Here is a 20,544-nt window from a genome sequence, read left to right as displayed (position 1 = left end):
GTTGCGAAAGGCAAAGGAATGTCTAGAATATTCGAGCAATGTGCTTCATCAATAACTACCTGAGACATATCACAGCCATATACACTCTTTTGTATTTTCACCACTTGTGGCTTCAATCAAGTAACCGCAAAGCCTCAGATCAATTGAAACCACCAGGAATTAGATGGGATAGACATCTCGATAACTTTTTGACAAGGCCTTGTATCATGACCAGCGTTTCCACAGATGCTGCAAAGCTTGCCTTTTGACCAACCCCCACCGGAGCGCTGGCCTACCAGACCTGGTTCTCTGCGCCGCTCTAGGCTAAGGTTTATCAGACATACTATACTGCAAAGAAAATTCCTGAGGGGACCTCCTTGACAATAACGTGTCTTTTCAACCCTTCATCGCTGTCGAAGGGCCCTATCACCTTGCCCTTCTAAGAATACGGGCCTCAGCCATTAAAATGTGCAACTTCAGTCCAATCTAGATGCTGAGGTTGGTTGGGTGTGTTGATAGGGGTTCCACACTATATTAAGCTGATAGTGCTGAAAAAGCGTTATTGCCAGGCTGGTGGACTAACCTCTAACGACAGCGCTGGTTGCTCTTGGCCCTTTAGTTGTCTCCCCTGAGATGATGTATACCTAGATTGATAAAGGACGACAACAATGAAAGCAAGAATGTCAAGCTGCCATGGCATGTATATCAGGATATTTACCATTAACCTTGAACTGCCTACCTATTAACAAGAAACACTACTTTTATGCATACGTGAGATTCAGGAAGATCTAAATTTTTGAACTGATCCATCCCATATTTGCGTCTGTTTTTCAAGTTTTTATTAATACCTGGACTAGTAGGCTGATACTACATGTTGCCTTCGTGATACTTGATAGGTGTCCGGCCTAATTGACGATTCTGACGCTAGATCCCACTATTCCATCGGGTGCGGCACGACGTCAAAATCCCATGTCTACTTGAGTCTCCATCTTTTCTCCAGACATAAGAAATTTTAGGCTCTGATTGGACACGAGTTCATCTGCAAGCCCGAACAAAACATATAATTGGCTTTACTCCACATAGGGGTTTTTTGATGATCTTGCCGCACCCGATGGAATAATCACATGCACGTACACGTGAGTCAGTGGAACCTGCCTGACAGGGGCAGCGCCAGCGGTCAAGAATAAAGTCTACAACCCCAGCTAATAATAATACCTGATTACCAGCAAAATTGTTTTTTCTCCAATTGCTTAACCCCCGCCCCTAAGCTGTTCACGTCCCCACATCCACCATGCCCCGAGGAAGGCCCCGTATTGATATCTCACCTTGTCGGTTTTGTAACGCGCAGTTTAAGCGCCTGGAACATCTGCGGAGACATGAGCGCATTCGTGGGTATCTATGCCATTGATAACCGAGACCGTATATTAACAGTGTCATGAAGATACCAACGAAAAACCATTCGCATGCGGTTGTGGACATAACTTTTCAAGACAGTACGTGTCATATGTGATTCCCGCCCTCGGTTTCGTACTCAGAAGGAGAACGTAGGGACCTACTTGTTCGTCACATTAGGATTGCACACCCGCCCAGCTTAACGAACAGTGAGGGTTCATATGATGCCAACGTCAGAGTGTCAAGCGTAACAGACCCCTACCACATGGATGGGCTTGGCCGAGATGTGCCGGATGCCGGCTTGCACACTCCTGCAGATAATGTGTCGGCATCAATCTCCAGCGAACAGTCTCATAACTTGCCGGGAATTCCTACAGTGTTGCACACAACCGTATCGGTCCCTGAAGTTAGCCAAGATGTTTCTGAACTGAACCAACTTCCAAATAGTTGTCAACAGGTTCCTTTCCATCAAGGCGCTCAAACAGATGCAACAGACTTTCCGTTCAGTAATGACAATGGCTTCGACTTGTTATGGTCTCATAGCTCAGACCCACAAGGATTTCTACCTACAGCTTTTTTCGACACCGACTACAGCCTCTCTGATCTCTGGCAGCCAGATGGAGAGCATATAATCTTGAATAGGGCTAGTGATTTCAACCATTGCGATTCCCAAAGGTCAGGGGCGCAGAATCTAGATTTTGTTTCCGGATCATCAAAGCCGTTTCGCCCACTCACTGCCCTGGAAGCAGCAGCTCATCATCCTAACGTCGAAAAGCTCCCTGCGAACAGTCTCTCCAGTGGCCAAAGCTTGGATATCAACTCAGTATGGATTTCAGGCTCTCCATGGCCAATATCTAGTTCTACCTACACGACACTGCGGGATAAGATACTCTTACACAAAAGTGTCATTCCAGCAGGGTTCGACATGCCCACCAAATACACACTCTCTCGCTATATCGGGGGATACTTTCGGGACTTCCACAAACATTTCCCTTTCCTGCACCCACCAACACTTGCACCAGAGTCACTTGCACCAGAGCTTATTCTGGCGATCGCAGCTCTAGGAGCCTTTTATCGATTTGAAAAGGCACGGGGTTATGAGCTCTATTTCGCCGCAAAAGCAATCGTTGGAGAACAAATACGGAATCGATCAAGGAGCTCGATATCAAACTTCATGGCAACATGTCCTAACCTTTCCAGATCTTCCCAATCTCAGACATCATTCCATCCTTTCCCCAGCACATCCATATCCTCCATGGGGTTTTCTCCAATGACAGCAGGACACTCCAAGCTCCATACAATGCAAGCTTTGGTACTTCTTGTGGCCATGGCTTCTTGGGCGGACGGTCCGATCGTCCAAGATGCACTGCTGATATCAAGTCAACTGGCGATGCTTGTCCGGGAAGCCGGAATTTCTTCCGATGACACAATCGCAGAAGGCACTCCTTGGCACGAGTGGATTGCGCGCGAGGTTCGTCGAAGGACTCTCTTCATTGCATACATCTTGTTCAACCTGCAGAGCATCGCTTTCGATGTCCCCCCGTTGATCATGAACCGGGATATCGGCATTTCGTTACCACACTGCGGCTCTGAATGGGAGGCAACCACAAATGAGGCATGGTCGGATTTGAGGCAAATGTACGGCCATAATGAATCCCGGTTTCAAGAGGTATTCTCGAAGCTACTGGACGGACAGGAAATCCATAAGACAGGTCCCTTCTCAGCACTTGGGAACTATGTTCTGATGAGCGGCCTACTCCAGCAGATCTTCCTCGAGAGGCACACTATTGGGTGTTTATCGGATCACAGCTCACCACTCAGCACATCTTCTGTGAGGACATTTGAAGTTGCGCTTCAAAAATGGCAGTTATCATGGGAGTCGACTCAGGAATCTTCACTCGATCCAACATCGTCTAAAGGCCCTTTAGGCTTTAACGCTGTAGCCATGTTAAGGCTTGCATACATCAGGATCAACGCCGACTTGGGCCCTCACCGCAGTCTCGCCTCACGAGATCCTCGGTATATTGCACGCATTATTGTCGACGATAACATACCTCTGTTTTCACGATCACCACATACCGACCGAGCCATCCTGCAGTGTGTACACGCACTAAGCGTTCCGGTATTTAGCGGTATCACCTATGTGGCGAATACTCAAGCACTAAACTGGAGCGTCGAGCTAGCGCTTTCAAACTTAGAGTGTGCATGCCTTATCAGCAGATGGCTGTATATGATTGCTGACATCGTTGAACGGTCGCGAACAGAGGCTTTGAGAGAAGATGAGCGGAAGCTTCTCGGCATGATCTTCAGTCTTATTAAAGAGACCCCATTTGGCAGCAAGCTGGGGGACTTTGGCAGTAGTGCTGAACGCATTCGCAGTATGGGTAGAACAGCGCTTCAACTATGGTCTGAGACTTTTAGAGGCGTGCATGTCTTCAATCTTGTAGATGCAATTGGTGACAGTCTTGCAGATGCAGCTGCAATACTGGATGCGCGAGCTCAAACGTCCAGAAGTCAAGGGTATATGTCGGAGTTCTAGCTCGTCAAATACCGTGATGTTGGGGTCCTATGATGGAAGTCCCATAGATGGTCTGTTTGAGCTAACCGAAGGCCCGGGTCAGCGGTCGGGCATGGGTAACTCAGTAGGAGAGTTCGATCGCGGGGCAGCATAAGGGATCCTTTAGACAATCAGATCAGCGATGGGAGAAGAATTTAGCATGGTCGCAAGCTGTCACCTACCTAGTTCCAAATCTGCTTTATGTGGAACCTGTCTTCAATAGTCTAGATTCTGTCTTTGAAGGAAGGAGACTGTTGCTATTATGTTACATCCTGTCAAGAAGTACTTGCAAAGGTCTATGACTGATCGACGGAACACCAAGCAACATCTTAACAAACCGAAGTTAACAGGAAGAACAGAACAAAAGTGCTATAGTCAAGCCACGGAATTAACAGCCAATCAGAATAAAAATCACCGGTAGGTGGTTTATTGCGCAGCAGGAGGATGTAAAGGCGGTGAAACCACGGGGAGACCATCTCCTGATGACGTTGGGAAATCTCTGGGAAACGTTCGGGAAAGTTTGTTCATTCATTTGGAGGATTCTTGGAGACCTAAAGGGATGACCGAGAATTCCAGGTGACTGAGGAATCATCAGGTGCGAAATTTTAATGATTTCCCAGAGAATTCTCCAAGAGGCACATTCCCCATTTTGACTTTGGTTAAAAATGTATTGTACAACTACTGAGGTTTATCGCACTGTTGTTTTGTCGCCGGGCAGAGCACATTGCAAGTGTGTGTGTGTGTGTGTGTGTGTGTGTGTTTGTGCTATAATCATTAGCAGTTGCGATTCCTGGAATTAAGACCTTATCCCAGTCGGTAGACCCATGCCTTTTTAGCCGACAAAGTTCCCTTAATGATATTCTCCCACGCGCTCTCAACTCCGTTCAAGCCTCCGACCCCACTTCCCCAAGTCAACTCAAGATCGCCCAGTGTACTATCATTCAGGAAACGCTCAAAAGCTAACGCAACTTCCCGGAAATATTGCTCTGCGCCCTCCGCGGCAATTCCGGCGTCAACAACGCTTGTTGTGTTGAGCCGGACTACGGACCATTCTTTCCATAGTTTCATTATTGACGAAGCTGCTTCTGGTGACAGGAGCTGTGGCTCACCCCCAATCACAATGACTTTGACGGTTGTTGTTTGTGGGAGTATTGACATAATAGTCTCACGAAACTGCTTCGTGGCTGTTGTTGGGCCTCCAAAGTTGGCTAACACGACGCGTTTTGGCTTAAACCCAGCAACCCAGCAAGCAGTTTCGCTTGAGAGCAGGTTCTCGTAGTCGACAGTCTTGATCTCGAATGCTGCCTTGGGGGCGGGGGTTATGGCTTCCGGTAGAGAGGTGGCTTGTAGGATAGCTAGCGGTCCAGTAAAAGGCTTCCGATTTCGGGCTAGGTTCCAGGTGAAAGATCTCCCAGTCTTGCTCGACGCAGAGAGGTTAACCACGACAGTGGAACTTAGATCACCATCCTCAGTGGCCCACCCTGTAGCTCCTACGCCGAGGGGGTGCACGGGTGCAAATTCCGAAGGGAAGATAAACCGATTCAGCACATAGCCACCATTCCAAACCGTGAACAATACAGCGTACCAGGCTTTAGACTCCTCTGAACTAGCTGCCTGGTTTACGATGTTATAGCGGTTGTAGATGCTCCCTAAGCGTTGCCTATGGGTGCTGATTTCCCGAAAATGCCCTTTAGGCTCGGTGGGCTCAAGTCGTAGGTCCACAGGTTGAGAAGAGGTAGGCCAGAGTCCGTACAACAAACTCTTAGGCGGGATAGAGTCAAGAGTTGAGTCAATCACCTCGGCGAAACCCCATGCCGGGACGATACCCCATTCATCCTGGTTATTGTATGGGGATGGTACGCCGACGGGTACTGGCCATGTATTCCACCACTGTAGCGAGTCGCCAAGTTTTGCGTATGAAAGATTGTTGTATGTAATGCCAATCAATGTTGTACGGGCACGGATGGAGGATGCAGCCAATTCCGGAAGAGGAATATCAACAACAAGAGTTGTATGCCGAGAAAGATCCCGTTTAGAGATGACGTGGATTTCGGACACCATTTCGAATGACGATTCTGCTGTTGATGACGATCGAATAAGAATGCTTTGAATGCTTAAGATGTTTGTGAATAGTATAGATAGGTCAGACTTTCTGGTGGTTAGGATTATTACATCTACGTTGATCGTTTTATACAATTTTGTGCCATTGAACTTTTGGAAAGCCGAGGTAACTTAAGTCTCGGCTGATCAGTAAACGGTGGTACCCGCAGGATCCGGATATCCTAGATTATGTACGTACAAGTAAAACCAGTCGAAAATGCGGCATTATGACGAACGCTTGCGCCTTCCAGGCTATCCTCAATGTACTATCCATCTAAAATGGCGCATAAAAGTGTCTGAATCATGCTGACAAGACACGGAATCATAATTTCTCCAAATGATGATGATGATAAAAGATATGTAGCACCGACTTACCGATGCCGATTTGCCGATGTAGATGTACTGGTGACAAGTAACCAGTGCTGACTCACCGGTGCCGACTTGCCGGTGCTGCTTTGTTACAGCCTGTGCGCGGTAACTTAATCTCTATGATGAAACGTTGTCAAACCGACAGGCACAAATAACACGAGATCCTCGAACGATATCGGCTAGGTCAGTCAGAATGCCAGGGTCTCAAAGAGTCCTCAACAGATCTTGCAGTGCTACGAAACGACTTGAAATTGAGGTGTAATGGACGAGAAAGTCCAGCGAACTTTATTTGTCTAAAACATAGTGCCTAATGAATTCCTACGTCTACGCTTCATCCCCTTGCACATTTTCCAATATTATCTGTTCGAGTCGCTTATTACTGTTAACACTCTGGTCATAACACCACTATCAGGTTTTGAGACATACGATCGTTTTGACAAATGGCGCCATTCAAACATGTGAAGTGATTTATACCTTTCACTCCACAATCATCGCCAATATTCCCATTTCCAGAGCAATGACGATAAAGGAGGTAACCATCAACGTCATAGAAGGGAACTTTGTTCAAGTTGTAGTTAGCTCATAGTAAAGATGATTACTGTTTTTATAGCTCACAACACACGCCACTGTGGCAGTCGTTCGGAACATTGCAGTTGCCTAAGAAAGTATTAGTAAAAGTTTGTTTCGGATGATTTTTCTCACTTACTTCCACCTGGTAAGCCAACAGCATAAGTCCCTACCGTAGCAAGAGCTAGGAGGCAGGTCAATGTCTTAGAAGTGTTCTTCATGATGAGCAAGTTTGTTGTGGAAGACCTAGGAAGTAGTGAACACATTGGTGGGCAGCTAAGGATATTTAAGACGAACGTCATACCTAAAGAACTTTGAGGATACTTCTTCCTAATAGGTCTAGGCCTGTTATTGGGGTCATTGTTAACGAAGCCCCTAGTAGCAACGAAGGTCAGTTTTACTTCCTATTCAGTCCAGAAGCTTCGAAGTCTAGTCCAGATTCTTACTAGATCGATGTGTTGTCAATGATTTAGCGTTTGACAGAAAAATGCGACATTAATATAACTGGTTCTGAAACTGACGAGTCAGAAGTATTAGGAAGGTGATTTTGGGCCCAAGGATAGCTCATTTATATCCACTCCACCTCAATACAAGACTAACTTTCGATGGTTGCGAGTGAGCGTCAAAGCAAGGGTTCCATTGCCGAATTAATCACCCTATTTACAGTATCTAGACAGTAAGCACAGGTCTTGCCGTCTTTCAAGATCGTTGTTTTTTAATCACGGATCCGAGGTCATTCTATACGGCATTAATCAGCTTTACAGAGTCGATATATTAAATGGTACGGCATATATTCATTGGTCGCGGAAAGGCGCATGGTAATAAGCTGAGAAGGAAACGTACCCATCTAGTGCCTAGCTACTACAGGAACCTGAATTCATTTTGTTTTACCAATCGTCTCTCTCGAGAACAAATGAATCTGTCATTAGTCCACTTAACCTTAAAATCATGATACCTGCAGCGATATAGCGATTAGGATATGTCTAGTGTTCTCAAACATCAGATAACTAGGCCGCTTGTCTCACCTTTCAAGCATTTATATATAGTAAGGGGTTCAACAACTGCTTCAATGAGAGCGTTGCATGAGGGACTATTGCTATATAGCGGAGCTAGGTTGCTTAAAAAGATAAGGGATTGAAGTTGATTAGCAAAGGTAGCTCATAAATTTCCTATTTCCAGAAACGAGGCACAGATGCTTCGAGAAGTTCGTCATTCCTTGCTTCTCACAAACATTTACTGGGTAACAAACCTAAGGATCATTGTCTAAGGGTTTTTGTATTTCCTATGGGTCGTGGAGCCGTATTGAGGGCAACCAGAGCCAAACCTCTGCAAAAAACTACGGCACACACAAACTGGTGGTAATATGGGCTCATGTGTTGACTTATTCAGCGTTTCCCGTTTCTGTCTAAAGAAGAAAAGCTGCTACGTTGTCAAATCTTGGTTGATATCGAAGCATTGGCAAACGCTCTTCAGATCAAGTTAGATCAATGTGTTTGCTGTTGAGACACTCTGCCCTTTTGTGAGAATTAAGCAGGTGCGATTTTTATATGCACTGATGGGATGATATAGAATATGATGCATGGTTTAATTGTTTGCATGGTGACCTGTCTACAAGTATTCTGAAGCCAACCAGTCCCTCTGGGTCTATGCCCCGTAGGCGAACGCCGGTAAATCATGGATCTCGAAACCACTGATTCAGTCGACGACCATATAACCCTAACCGAAATCCGATGCAAATCTTGTTACTATCTTCTTCGCGTCCAATGGCAAACCCATGTCTGAAATCTTTCAGAGACTTGCTAGTCGTCGGAATATTACATCATGGTTTGCAACTGTTGCAGTTGGAAGCGATGTAATCGTTGACCCATTGCTCGTAGTACGGAGATTGAGATTGTGAGGCCGGCACAGTGAGGTAGGCTATGTCCATGCAACAATAGAGCTCGGTATTGCTGCAGGAATAGTCGGTCCAGGATGTGGTGCATGCAGCACCGGAAGATGCGGCAAAATAGACAGCCGCCGTGAATATGTGACTGAGCTTCATGTTGCTAAACGTATTGTCGTTAGAGCGTAATTCTCTGATATTTTCGTAGATGAGTTATAATCGACAAGTCAAGAGAAGAGTGAGGTTCGGTTATATGCCAAAGACAGGTAGGAAATGGTGAGAACAACACCCGGGTGGAAAGACGACTAAATACGAAAGGGGCAACTTCACTCAAGTCTGTAATCTCAAAAAAGGAAACAAAGAAGAAAAAAGGAAAAGGAAACACCGCATGAGACCCCTTCATTTCTTGCCCTCTGTTCCACCCAGGTCTGTAAACCCACATACTTTGGACTACCTATCGGCTTGCCCGAATCTCGAGCTGATCCAAGCATACATAGTCAGGCTTGAACACGAAGAGTAATCAGTCTACGTGCCGAGGGACGAGTGGAGCGCGACTCGGCAAGAGTGAGTATGTCATAGTGACTTGAATCGCGGAAAGAACCCGTCATAAGTTGGTACAAATCCGCATATGGATACGGCAGCATATTTTCCCGTCTATGGAAATTACAGACGTAGTCCTATTGAGAGTCTAAGGTCTTCGCCCGCAAGACATCACGTGCATAGCATGATTAGTGACAACGGCGTAATCCTTACTCAAGGCCGGTTTCCGTCTATTAATTATGTATCTCGCTTTTTCAATCCCATCGGCCTTAATATGAATGTGACGTTTGAGAGCTGGAACGGCCACATTGTTGTACAGACCTATTATGGAGACACCTATAATAATCGCTGACCTCGGCTCGGATGTTCCCTTTTCTGATCACAAAAATTGAGACGACAGAGCCAAAAGGATAACATAGGCCGCTTACCCGGAAATACGGCAGATTTCCGACCCACATTCAACAACTACACGCAGCATTGACAGCGTTTTAGAGTTCAAACTTAATTTTATTGGGAAGTCTAGAATGTGGTAATAGGCCAGAAGCCATGTCAGAAGTGCACAGGAGCATTTGGAGCGGAATTCGAGCGCTGGATGACGGTGTGGCAGAGGTCAGTGATGAGGCGACCTCGTTCAGGTCTCTCTTACCGACGATTGGTTTGCAGTGGTGGTTGCTGTCGCTTCTCGGCAGGATGACGGAAAGTTTTCTGCCGGTCTGCCGTCCTAATTTTTAATCATGATAATGGACCGAGGCATAGCGCTAAATGATACCAAGAGATCAGTCGTGGAACCATGTGTGGCTTAAGATATGTTTATAAGTCTTTTAAAGGTTCGTATCACCTGCTTGTGTTCTCTTAGTCTGCACACTTTGAGACCATATGTTACTTGACGTAGCTTGAGATTTTAACACAGATGCACATCAATCCGCCAACCAACATGTCAAACAATGCGCAGATTCCGGAGCCATACGGGTTGCCTTTTCTCGGAAACGTCAAGGAAATCGACCCCGAGTTCCCATTGGGGTCTATGTTATCCCTTGCTGACCAGTACGGTGAGAAGAGGCAACTCCCTTGTGTCATGTTTGCACAGCTGACATCTGCACTCAGGCGAAATCTATCGATTGCGATTCCCTGGTCGGTCAATGGTACTGGTCTCCACCCACGCATTGGTGAACGAGACCTGCGATGAAAAACGATTCAAGAAATCAGTCAGTATGGCGTTGAGAGTAGGTTTGGTCCAGTCAGGCTATTGTCATGTATTCGTATCCTGACTGCTAAGTAGCAAGTTCGAGAAGGCGTACATGATGGTCTCTTTACAGTGAGTAATCCCGGAATTGAGTAGGCAAATTGTAATAAGCACATCTCAATCCTAATTACGAAAATAGGCAGTGATGGGAGAGGAGAATTGGGGCATTGCTCACCGTGTGCTTATGCCAGCCTTTGGTCCCCTCTCGATTCGCAACATGTTCGACGAGATGCACGATATCGCATCACAGCTGGCTTTGAAGTGGGCGCGGCACGGTCCAGAAACGCATATCATGGTGACGGACGATTTCACTCGATTGACACTCGACACGGTAGCTCTATGCTCAATGGGCTATCGATTTAATAGCTACTATTCGCCAAACCTTCATCCTTTCATTGAGGCTATGGGAAGCTTCCTGACTGAGGCTGGCAACAGATCGCGTCGCCTACCGCTACCGTCAGTATTCTTTAATACTAGGGATGAGAAGTTCATCCAAGATATTAAGGAATTGAGAAACACAGCCAGGCAGGTTTTAGAGACAAGAAAGGCAGGAGAAAGCAACCGCCGCGATTTACTATCCGCAATGCTCGATGGAGTCGACCCAAAGACCGGGAAAAAAATGACAGACGAAAGTATCATGGATAATTTGATCACCTTCTTGGTGGCTGGCCATGAGACGACATCGGGATTACTGTCGTTTGCATTATGGAGACTTTTGGTCAACCCTGAAGCATATCAGAAGGCCCAGCAAGAGGTTGATGAAGTTGTTGGAAAAGGCCCAATCAACGTTAACCACCTCTCAAAGTTACCATACATTAACGGCGTACTACGCGAGACATTGCGACTTACTCCGACACTTCCAATATTTACTGTTGAGGCCTTTGAGGACACCTTGCTTGCAGAAAAATACCCTGTTAAAGCAGGCGAGCCGATCATCAACCTGCTTGGTGCGGCTCAGCTTGACCCTGCGGTCTTTGGCAATGATGCCCACGAATTCAAACCGGAGCGCATGATGGACGACAACTTCACAAATATTACACGGAAATTCCCTAATTGTTGGAAGCCGTTTGGCAATGGCGTTAGGGCATGTATTGGCCGTCCCTTCGCCTGGCAAGAGTCTCTGCTGGTCATGGCGATGCTGCTTCAAAATTTCAACTTTGTGTTGGACCCCAATTACAGCTTCTCGTTCAAACAAACTCTCACTATAAAGCCAAAAGACTTGCGAATGCGTGCCATTCTTCGGGACGGTCTAACACCGACGACCCTGGAGCGCCGCTTAAGCGGTCAAACGCAGCTCGAGAAGACTACGGATTACACTAAGGCCAATAAAGATACTCTACAGGCGGAGAGCGGGATGCCGTTAGCGATTCTGTACGGTTCCAACAGCGGTACTTGTGAGTCGTTAGCACAACGCGTCGCTACAGATGCTGCTATTCATGGCTTTCGCCCTACCACGATTGACTGCCTTGACAGCGCAAATGGCAGCTTACCTACCGACCGACCCGTCGTAATCATTACGGCCTCGTACGAGGGTCAACCTGCCGAAAATGCTGGACACTTCGTGGCTTGGGTCGAAAGTCAGGACAAGTCCCTTCTACCGCTAAAAGGTACATCCTACGCCGTCTTCGGCTGCGGTCATTCGGATTGGGTACACACTTTCCACCGAATTCCTAAGCTGATTGATAACTCCCTTGAGCAACTTGGTGCTACGCGTCTCGCTGATGTCGGCCTTACGGATGTCTCAACAGACGAGGTCTTCACAAACTTCGAGTTCTGGGAAGATAATCTTCTCTGGCCAGCACTCAAAAGCAAGTATAAGCTTGCTAGCGTTAACACCACCAACGCAAAGAGCATAGAGGTTGTCATCAGTAACCCTAGAGTCTCAACCCTACGGCAGCATCTTGAGGAAGCCACTGTTACTGAAGCGGTAATGCTTACTAAACCTACTGCTCCTGAGAGCAGAAAGAAGCATATCGAGGTCAAGCTTCCACAGGGCATGACCTATACTGCTGGAGACTACCTTTCAATCCTCCCCATCAACCCTAAAGAGACCGTTTACCGCGTAATGCGATATTTCCACCTTACTCGTGATGCTTACCTTAGCATCAAGACGAACGGACCTACCTCCCTCCCGGTTAATACCTCAGTCCCTGTTAATGACATTTTAAGCTCTTACGTTGAGCTTTCCCAGCCTGCTACGCGAAGAGTAAGCAGAAACTTTGTACATTAATGCTCTATCATTACTGACAAAATCTTAGGACCTTAGGACAATTTCAGAATACACGGAGGATATGGAAACTAAGGCTGAACTGGATCGTTTATCAGGAGAGGCCTACACCGATGAGATTAGCAGCAGGCGCGTATCTGTCATTGATCTGCTTGAGCGCCACTCTCGTATCAAGTTACCGATTGGGGCTTTTCTGTCAATGATGCCATCAATGCGTATCAGACAATAGTAAGTTGTTAATTATCCCATATCCCATGCCAAGCTTTACTAACACAACTGAGCTCAATCTCCTCGTCGCCAATGGTACATCCTGACTCTGCATCACTTACATTTTCTGTCCTCAACAAGCCTTCACTCTCAGGCTCAGGCTACTTCATCGGCGTCGCCTCATCTTATCTTGACTCACTCACTAAAGGCGACTCACTTCACGTCGCAGTTCGACCATCGCATGCCGCCTTCAGACTTCCATCTGACGCTGAAAGAACGCCTATCATCTTCGTTGCTGCCGGAACCGGAATTGCCCCTTTCCGCGGATTTATCCAAGAGCGCGCTGCTATGCTTATTGCTGGTCGAACTCTTGCACCTGCGTTGCTCTTCTTTGGCTGCCGCTCACCTGACAATGATGACCTGTACCGTGAAGAGTTAGACGATTGGGAGGCCTTAGGTGCTGTCTCAGTGCGCCGCGCGTTTAGCTGGGAGTCAGACAAAAGTAACGGCTGCAAGCACGCTCAAGATCGTGTGTGGCACGATCGCAAGGAGCTTATCCATTTATGGGAGCAGGGCGCTAAGATATATGTTTGCGGATCCCGTGACGTGGCCGAGTCAACCAAGGAGACAATTATCAAGATCAAGATCGCGATGGAGAAGGAAAAAGGGGTAGAGACAGAGGCGGAAAGCATCCAAGAGTGGTTCGACTCTCTAAGAAACATTCGCTATATGACTGATACATATGATTAGATCGACAAGAGTGTAGCGAGCACAATGAGCTCTTGTCACTTACAGCTAGATCATTTATTAGTTTTTAGATGTTTTGGTTCGAGAATTCCAAACATCAGCTCAATACGCTGCTTGGGTTGTCCCTCGTAGGAAATTTCAAGGGTCTTAAGTGAGTGCCTCAGCATCAGATTGAACCATCATGTGGAAAGGACACTTAATTACGCATCCGTGTTCTACGGGAACATCAAAAATCTCGGAATCCGTTTGCCTTCTTTCCATGTTATCTAATGCCTTCTCACACATGAAGGGCCAAATGCCGCTTTTGTGTGTATGCTATTCATTTAGGTTGAAGGGCGGAAATTACATGAATTAATGAGACCCCTCTTTGATGAGTTATCGTTTCGAGGCCGAGATAAGGCCCACATATTGTCCCTCTTGACAGTCTCACTTTCACAAAACCGTGGCCGTAAGTCTGACCTATCTTCTTCACCGCAGTAGATAATCTCAAGTAAAAAGTCTTCAATGTTATTCTGCCAGATCTACAACCCAGGACTTATGCTCATCGTCTAGGAGCCAATATGTTTTCACATAGAGACTGCTTGCCCAAGCGTCCAGCCACCACTGGCTACGCATCCGCCTAAAAAGCATGCAGAAATACAAGAATATGACCAAAGCATTTTGCCTATATTCCCTTAACAGGGGCAGGAAGTCATCAGAAACCATTGTAACCCAAATGAAAACGTCGGTAACTTCTGGTGCTTCTTGGTTTTCCGAAGCCTCTTGGCACATGCTATACGATTTGTGAAGTTCGTTAATGGCATGGTTGTAGATAGCCAAGAGACCTTCATCAATCTCTGACGCATTGACATTCGCTTCCAGTCTAGCAAGGTGCTTGTGACGATGCGATCTCATACGAAATTTTACATGCGTCTTTACGTGAGTTATGAGTGGCGAGGCCAAAAGGTTATCACTCAGAACCACACAAAAGCTTTGAGTCCTGCAAAACAACTCGATCCAGTCTGCAGATTGGTCTGCGCTTAATATAGGCATGTTGTGCAGATCTTGAAGATTAGCAAGTACTAGTCGCAAAGTATTAGCAAGGATACCATCGTTGGAAGACTCACTCACCAATGTAAAGGGTTAAGACTGAGAAGATATACAATTGTGCCTTGTTCTCCTCCCGCGTCTCCTTCATCAGGCCGGCAGCTGTCACAAAACATGCCTTGTGACAGGCCGTCGACTTTTCAAGTAGGCCATCTCTTCTTTCTGGGTCCACGAGTGAAAGATGAAGTGCCGCTAGAGAAAGAATGCTTCGCATGACATAGTCGCACCCTAGACCTAATCTGACAACGTTCATACGCCAGAAAACGCCTAACTCTGGATTTTCTGATAACGTCTGAGCAGTGAAAATGCAATAGTGATGTAAAAGCTCGAGGTCAAGTAGATTCAGATCACCAGTATGCTGGGATAAGGATAACTTCGAGAGGAGCGTCGGGAAGGTGCAAGCAACGCCATGCTTGATGCAGTTTTTGCAATCCGGTCTTTTCTCGTCGCACTAGATGCATTGAGTTAGTGATGATGAAATTTAGAGGATGAGGCTGACAAGCTCGCCCCATCGGTATAGCCAACATTGAGTCCCATAGCGCATGGTGGCCTCCATGGGAACTCAACACCGTGCAGTGGTCACACATTTGTGGAATTCAAAAAATCCAAGATTGATGTGGGCTGAAAGCCCGCGTGAACCTACCTTGATCCTTCTCGCCTTGCATCTGCTGCAGCTAGTCCGAGTGTTCGAACGGAACCGCCTGGACAATGTTATCTGCATGCTCAAGATTAGGACTTTTCCGACGGGTACTGACTGGGCGCACTTGAGTTCTTGACCAGTCATATATGAGCCGGCAACTCTACGATGAAGAGAACAGTGCTGATAAAGGATCTCGTCCATTCGCCCATTCATGCTAGAACAGGGTTCAAACAAGGGAAAAAAATGGGTCATTTATAGAAAGGGCTTTACAATCCGTACTATATCATTGAAGCCTCCGCTATCCCTAAGCTGTCTTCGCGCATTCGAGGGCCTTTCACAAAAATGAACCGAACTAACAGTTCTCATTGGCTAAGTCATGCTCGCTCTCGACTTACGATTGTACTTTGCCCAAGAAACATGACTCTCAAAACCAGAAGGTTTAGGGCTACACTTAGTTCATATGAAGAACAGACTTTAGGGCTAAAGTGTAGAATACTATGACATACAGGGGGCTCTGTAGCTGGCTCGGCAAGCCGGCAACATTGCCACGAGCTGCTCCCGTGAGGCACGGATAGTTTGAGTGCGCAGAGCAAGGAGAATGTGAGCACAATTTGGTTACAAGACTTCCACTCTGTTTGCTGCTTAACTCCCCGGAAAGCTTGGCCTTCGCTAATCGTCACCCTGGTACAGTGACTGACTGGTGTTGGTCTCTCGAAACCACAAGCTTCTCAAATAAAATATCACCGCAAGTCTAGCAATTGTAGCCGACAACTCAAAACAGCAGACAATTGGAGAATGTATCCGATACGGATAACGACACATCAATGAGAAATACGGAGGCTCAACTCCAACTTTCCTCAGCATTCTCTCGTGAGGAGCCGTGCGAGTGAAAACGAGACGCAACCAATATTTTAATTACATAAAACAAATTGTGGACTGGTCTCCATAGCTTTTCATTAGAGATCTTGCGATGCAAAGGGGTAAATCTTTACCCCCGTTGCTAACGGAAACCCTTTTCCCGTGCAGATAAAGTTCCGGCTTTTGTTGCAGTATATTCACCAATAAGCAAAACTCTTTTCGTGGTCTAGCCAATAACAGCAACGTAGCGGAGTCTAAAGCTGATGCTCTGATTGGGCACGTTTCCGAAGTTTCAAGCTTAGCTTCCTCCTGACGCATGCTTTTACACAGCCAGAAAGTCCTCCAAGCAAGTAAGCGAAGTTACATTAATGATTCATTATCTCAAGATATGACCAAAATTACTCAGGCTCTCTATCTTGTTCGGTCATGCGACGACATGACGTAAAGTCTAACCCGAGATTGAACGGCACTGTGCCGTCTAAGAAGCTGCAAAAGGAAGGATTTGCTGTCAGCCTTCGTTGAAGCTTATCATGCTGCTAAAGAAGGGGCACCTAGCTCGAACTACGCCACCACCACATGTCCTTTTCTGTTACTTTTGGGGAGCTACATCTGATATTACCTGACGTGTCGTGTTTTACAGTTAGTGTAGAACAATGTGCCGAAAAGCTGAATGGGTTAGTGATTGACCCTAGCAAACGAGCCTCATCCTAAACTCATGCAGTTTGGGGCAACAGACGCAAGTTGCTTTCACTTGATTTTCGCAGAGTAGATAAAACGATCTATATGAGTAAATGTGTAGTGATATTACAATTTGTGTTACTTCCCTTTGACCGGACTGTTAGTAAGGGGAGCTTGTCCGTATGCCAACGTGTCTATATTCCTTTTTACTTGATGCCGAATTTAAGTCTGGAAAAGATATCGACAGCTCCGGTAAGATTCGAGTTTCGTTGATTTGACTATGAAGTTGGTCTTTCTGTCAAAACATAGTCCGAATCGGAAATAGAGTTGCTTGACTTACTGTTCCTGCTGCTGATTACTAAGATTTTTCAATTACTACTTGCGTCTTGCTAACACGGCCTTTGTACAGCAATCTTTTTTCAGTATTACGCCACGACTGAATTTCTAATAGTGATATTCTTTACTAACACTTAGCTGAGTTGGACCTTTTTATAACATTGATAGTAGGTCTTGTTAATCTTTTCATTGGCCTTAATGAGTGTACGATGATTAGTCGCATAATTCAGGACTTCGCTCGGCTTTACAACAGAGGATTAACGCAAGCACTCATGAAATTGTAAATCATGATTTTTCTTGTTGAGGAGTAATGGAGGTGTTCAAGAATCTCCTATATTCAGTCTTATACCCATAGGTAATGCTATTGCTTGTCTGGGACCGACGTCCTGAGGTCGCTGCTGTCACTGGGACCGCCTGTTACGACCCAACCAGTTGGGGTGCTGGCCGGCGTAGCCATATAGTGCAGAACAGGAGAGAATGATGCAGGTGCATCATTACCGAAGCTTTTGCTTTGTGGTGCAGTTGGTTGCCCTGACCTGCTCGTAACACCGCCCTTGCCAATGTCGATTCGCCCTTGTTGGACTGCTTATCGTTGGTCATAGAAGATTGAGGTCGAGGTTCATTCCATAATATTCGAACCCGTATTTTTGAAGTTGAGCTATTCAAATGACTACTTTATAAGCCCAATTCTCTTGTACAATGTGTAGGACGACATAGTATCTGCAGAGACTAGTAACGCTATCTCCACTAAACGCAACTCTCATCCATGTTTAACCCATCCAGTTGCTCGTAGTCCATTTGACCTGTAAATCATTGCTAGCCTTGAGCCGATACGTATGGTTAAGTTGCGGGTTGTCTGACGTAGCTAGCATCAATCTGCTTCAGATCAGGAACGCCCAGATTACCGGCATCATTCACAATTTCTTGCTTGAGAAGTTGGATTGCCCGCTCAACGCCCTCTTGTCCAAACACGTTCGAAAACATGAACGAACGTGATAGTCCAACAGCCTTTACACCAAGGGCCAATAACTTGAGAACATCAGCTCCATATCGTACACCACCATCAGCATAAACCTCAATTTGGGTGAAGATCTCAGGTGCGGTTTCATGGATATCCAGGGCAACTTCGAGAGAGGACGGGCTACCGTCAAGCTGTCGACCGCCATGATTTGAGAGCCAGATTGCAGGTACACCGTGCTCAATTGCAGCCCGGGCATCCTCGACGCTCATGATTCCCTTTAAGACGATAGGGAGGGATGTCATATTTGTTAGTTTGTGATAAACATCCCACTAGGTTTGTCAGTATATCCCCAATATGAAAACCAAACAGAATTACTGTACAGTAATGAGAGTCCATCCGGAGTCGCTGAAAGAACATCAGTACACTTTGCTTATTGACAACCATGTAACGGTTTGTTGGGGGCATATACAAACTCACGCGGACTGAACACCAAACCGGGCAGCACGTTGTCGGTTGCCATCAGCGGCAGAGTCAACAGTAAAGCCAATGGCCTTTGCGCCAGCTGCCTCAATTCTGCGAATCAATTTCTGGGTTTCAGTCTCGTTCTCTGGCAGATAAAGCTGTCTCCATTCATTAGCCAACACTGAGTTATATTGTCCGAGAGAACTGCATGAGAAGCCGACCTGTTGAAAGTGGACCTGGCCATCTGACTTGGAGCTTGCAATCTCTTCAATAGACTTCGATGCAGAAAGGGAAGGCTATGAAATTGTTTATCAGTTTTCTCAAAATTTCTCGGTTTATTTTTAACGGCTTACAATATAGAGGATGTCTTCTGCCGCTGCGGCCCGCATAAGATTAAACTCAGCCAAGGGGTGGCCTAGGTCACCGCGTGCAGCTGGGCCAATGAAGAAAGGGGCGGAGAAGTTATATCCCAAAATAGAGGTCCTATGAAAAGTTTTCACCAATTAGTTTCTTCAGTATTTCTTCAGGTAAATGTCGATTATGGGCCTCATTCAATGTATGCGAGGCTGTCCCGAGCAACAGTGGTCATAGACAAGACGAAGAGGAGGTATTGAGCACATACGAAAGTGTTTCCTCCACGTTGGTGACGTCCACCATCACGCGCGGATTGAAGCGATAGCGCTGGAACACCTCGAGATTGTTTCGATACGACCACTCGCCAGCCGCTCCATTTCGGTAATACGTGTAGTTGCGAACAGGTAAATAGTTTCTGGCAGCGTAGTCAAAGTCTGGCAGCCCGACCATAGTACTCAAGTCAGGAAGTTCTCCTGGCTTGAGATCCGGAAGGGCGTCTTCAATACCTGTATCAGGCTCGTTGAGGAAAGGCCGTGCGGCGAGGACGATGTGGACGAAGCCCGAGGCCAGGAGAGTGACTGCACGCATTGTGATAGTGGTAGAAAGGATTGAGCGTATATTCAAATAAATGCAAGGTGTCTCACAGAAAATGGGTGACTCACAAATGCTGCCCGGCTTTATTTATAATCAACGATACCACACTCACCCCCCGTCGTGCTCTTGCGTGTCTCTCTTGCAGTCCGCTTGCAAATTCTGCAAGCGGGATCACTTGGACCCCCGAGGAGCCGCACGCTGAGCCCTATCGCTGACTGATAGTAAATGACGCAGTAACGAGAGAAAATACGCAGATGGCGCCGTTACTTGTTCTACGATCGTCAAGGTTGTTTACCAGATATCACGCCTTAGATATTCTTAAGGTGGAATGCACTGTTATCTCCGGAGCTTTTCGGAACAAACCAAAGACTTTTGAATCCTTCTTTATCCAACGAAAAAAAAAAGAAACAAAAAAACGAAGATGAGGTGCATCTGCAATCCGAATCTAGAGCCCACCTATGCCCACTCGGATAGGTTTCCGGGCTACCTCAGTGCAAGGTCAAAGTTGAAGCCAATGTGTAGCCGGCTTCATGGCGGGCCCAGCCTCACCCTGCAGACCCACGGATCGATTCCACTAGCTTATCATTCGTAATATGCTAACGACGGGGTCAACCGCCCCTAGCGTACCCGCTCTGTAGGAGGATGTCTAATCTTAGCGAAACCCTTTTGTTAATCTCTCTACTAAGCGGACTTTGTGAATATGAGGTACTCACTTATATTCGTAACGTTTTGGGCCAACTTCTTGCAGTGGTTTGTGCATGGATA

The 20,544-nt window shown here is 46.4% G+C and overlaps 3 protein-coding genes across 3 annotated transcripts; 1 reads left to right on the top strand and 2 right to left on the bottom strand.

Moving 5' to 3' along the window:
* Positions 1-11,212: 11,212 nt before the first annotated feature.
* On the top strand, positions 11,213-13,813 carry ColSpa_08320 (bifunctional cytochrome P450/NADPH--P450 reductase; the record flags this gene model as incomplete). Its single annotated transcript, XM_049274532.1, has 3 exons — positions 11,213-12,835; positions 12,888-13,084; positions 13,138-13,813. The coding sequence occupies 3 exons, from the start codon at positions 11,213-11,215 to the stop codon at positions 13,811-13,813; spliced, it is 2,496 nt and encodes an 831-aa protein (XP_049130489.1).
* Positions 13,814-18,248: 4,435 nt separating this feature from the next.
* Positions 18,249-18,638, bottom strand: ColSpa_08319 (hydroxyacid oxidase 1; the record flags this gene model as incomplete). Its single annotated transcript, XM_049274531.1, has 1 exon — positions 18,249-18,638. One exon carries the CDS (start codon positions 18,636-18,638, stop codon positions 18,249-18,251), a length of 390 nt encoding a protein of 129 aa, XP_049130488.1.
* A 204-nt stretch (positions 18,639-18,842) lies between these two features.
* ColSpa_08318 (cytochrome b2, mitochondrial) lies at positions 18,843-19,773 on the bottom strand (the record flags this gene model as incomplete). Its single annotated transcript, XM_049274530.1, has 3 exons — positions 18,843-19,127; positions 19,185-19,314; positions 19,454-19,773. The coding sequence occupies 3 exons, from the start codon at positions 19,771-19,773 to the stop codon at positions 18,843-18,845; spliced, it is 735 nt and encodes a 244-aa protein (XP_049130487.1).
* Positions 19,774-20,544: the final 771 nt, after the last annotated feature.

Source organism: Colletotrichum spaethianum (genome assembly GCF_022836535.1).
Source record: "Colletotrichum spaethianum MAFF 239500 DNA, contig22, whole genome shotgun sequence".
Classification (NCBI taxonomy): Eukaryota; Fungi; Ascomycota; class Sordariomycetes; order Glomerellales; family Glomerellaceae; genus Colletotrichum; species Colletotrichum spaethianum.
Note: the sequence above shows the minus strand (reverse complement) of the source record. Positions and strands in the feature narration are given on the sequence as shown.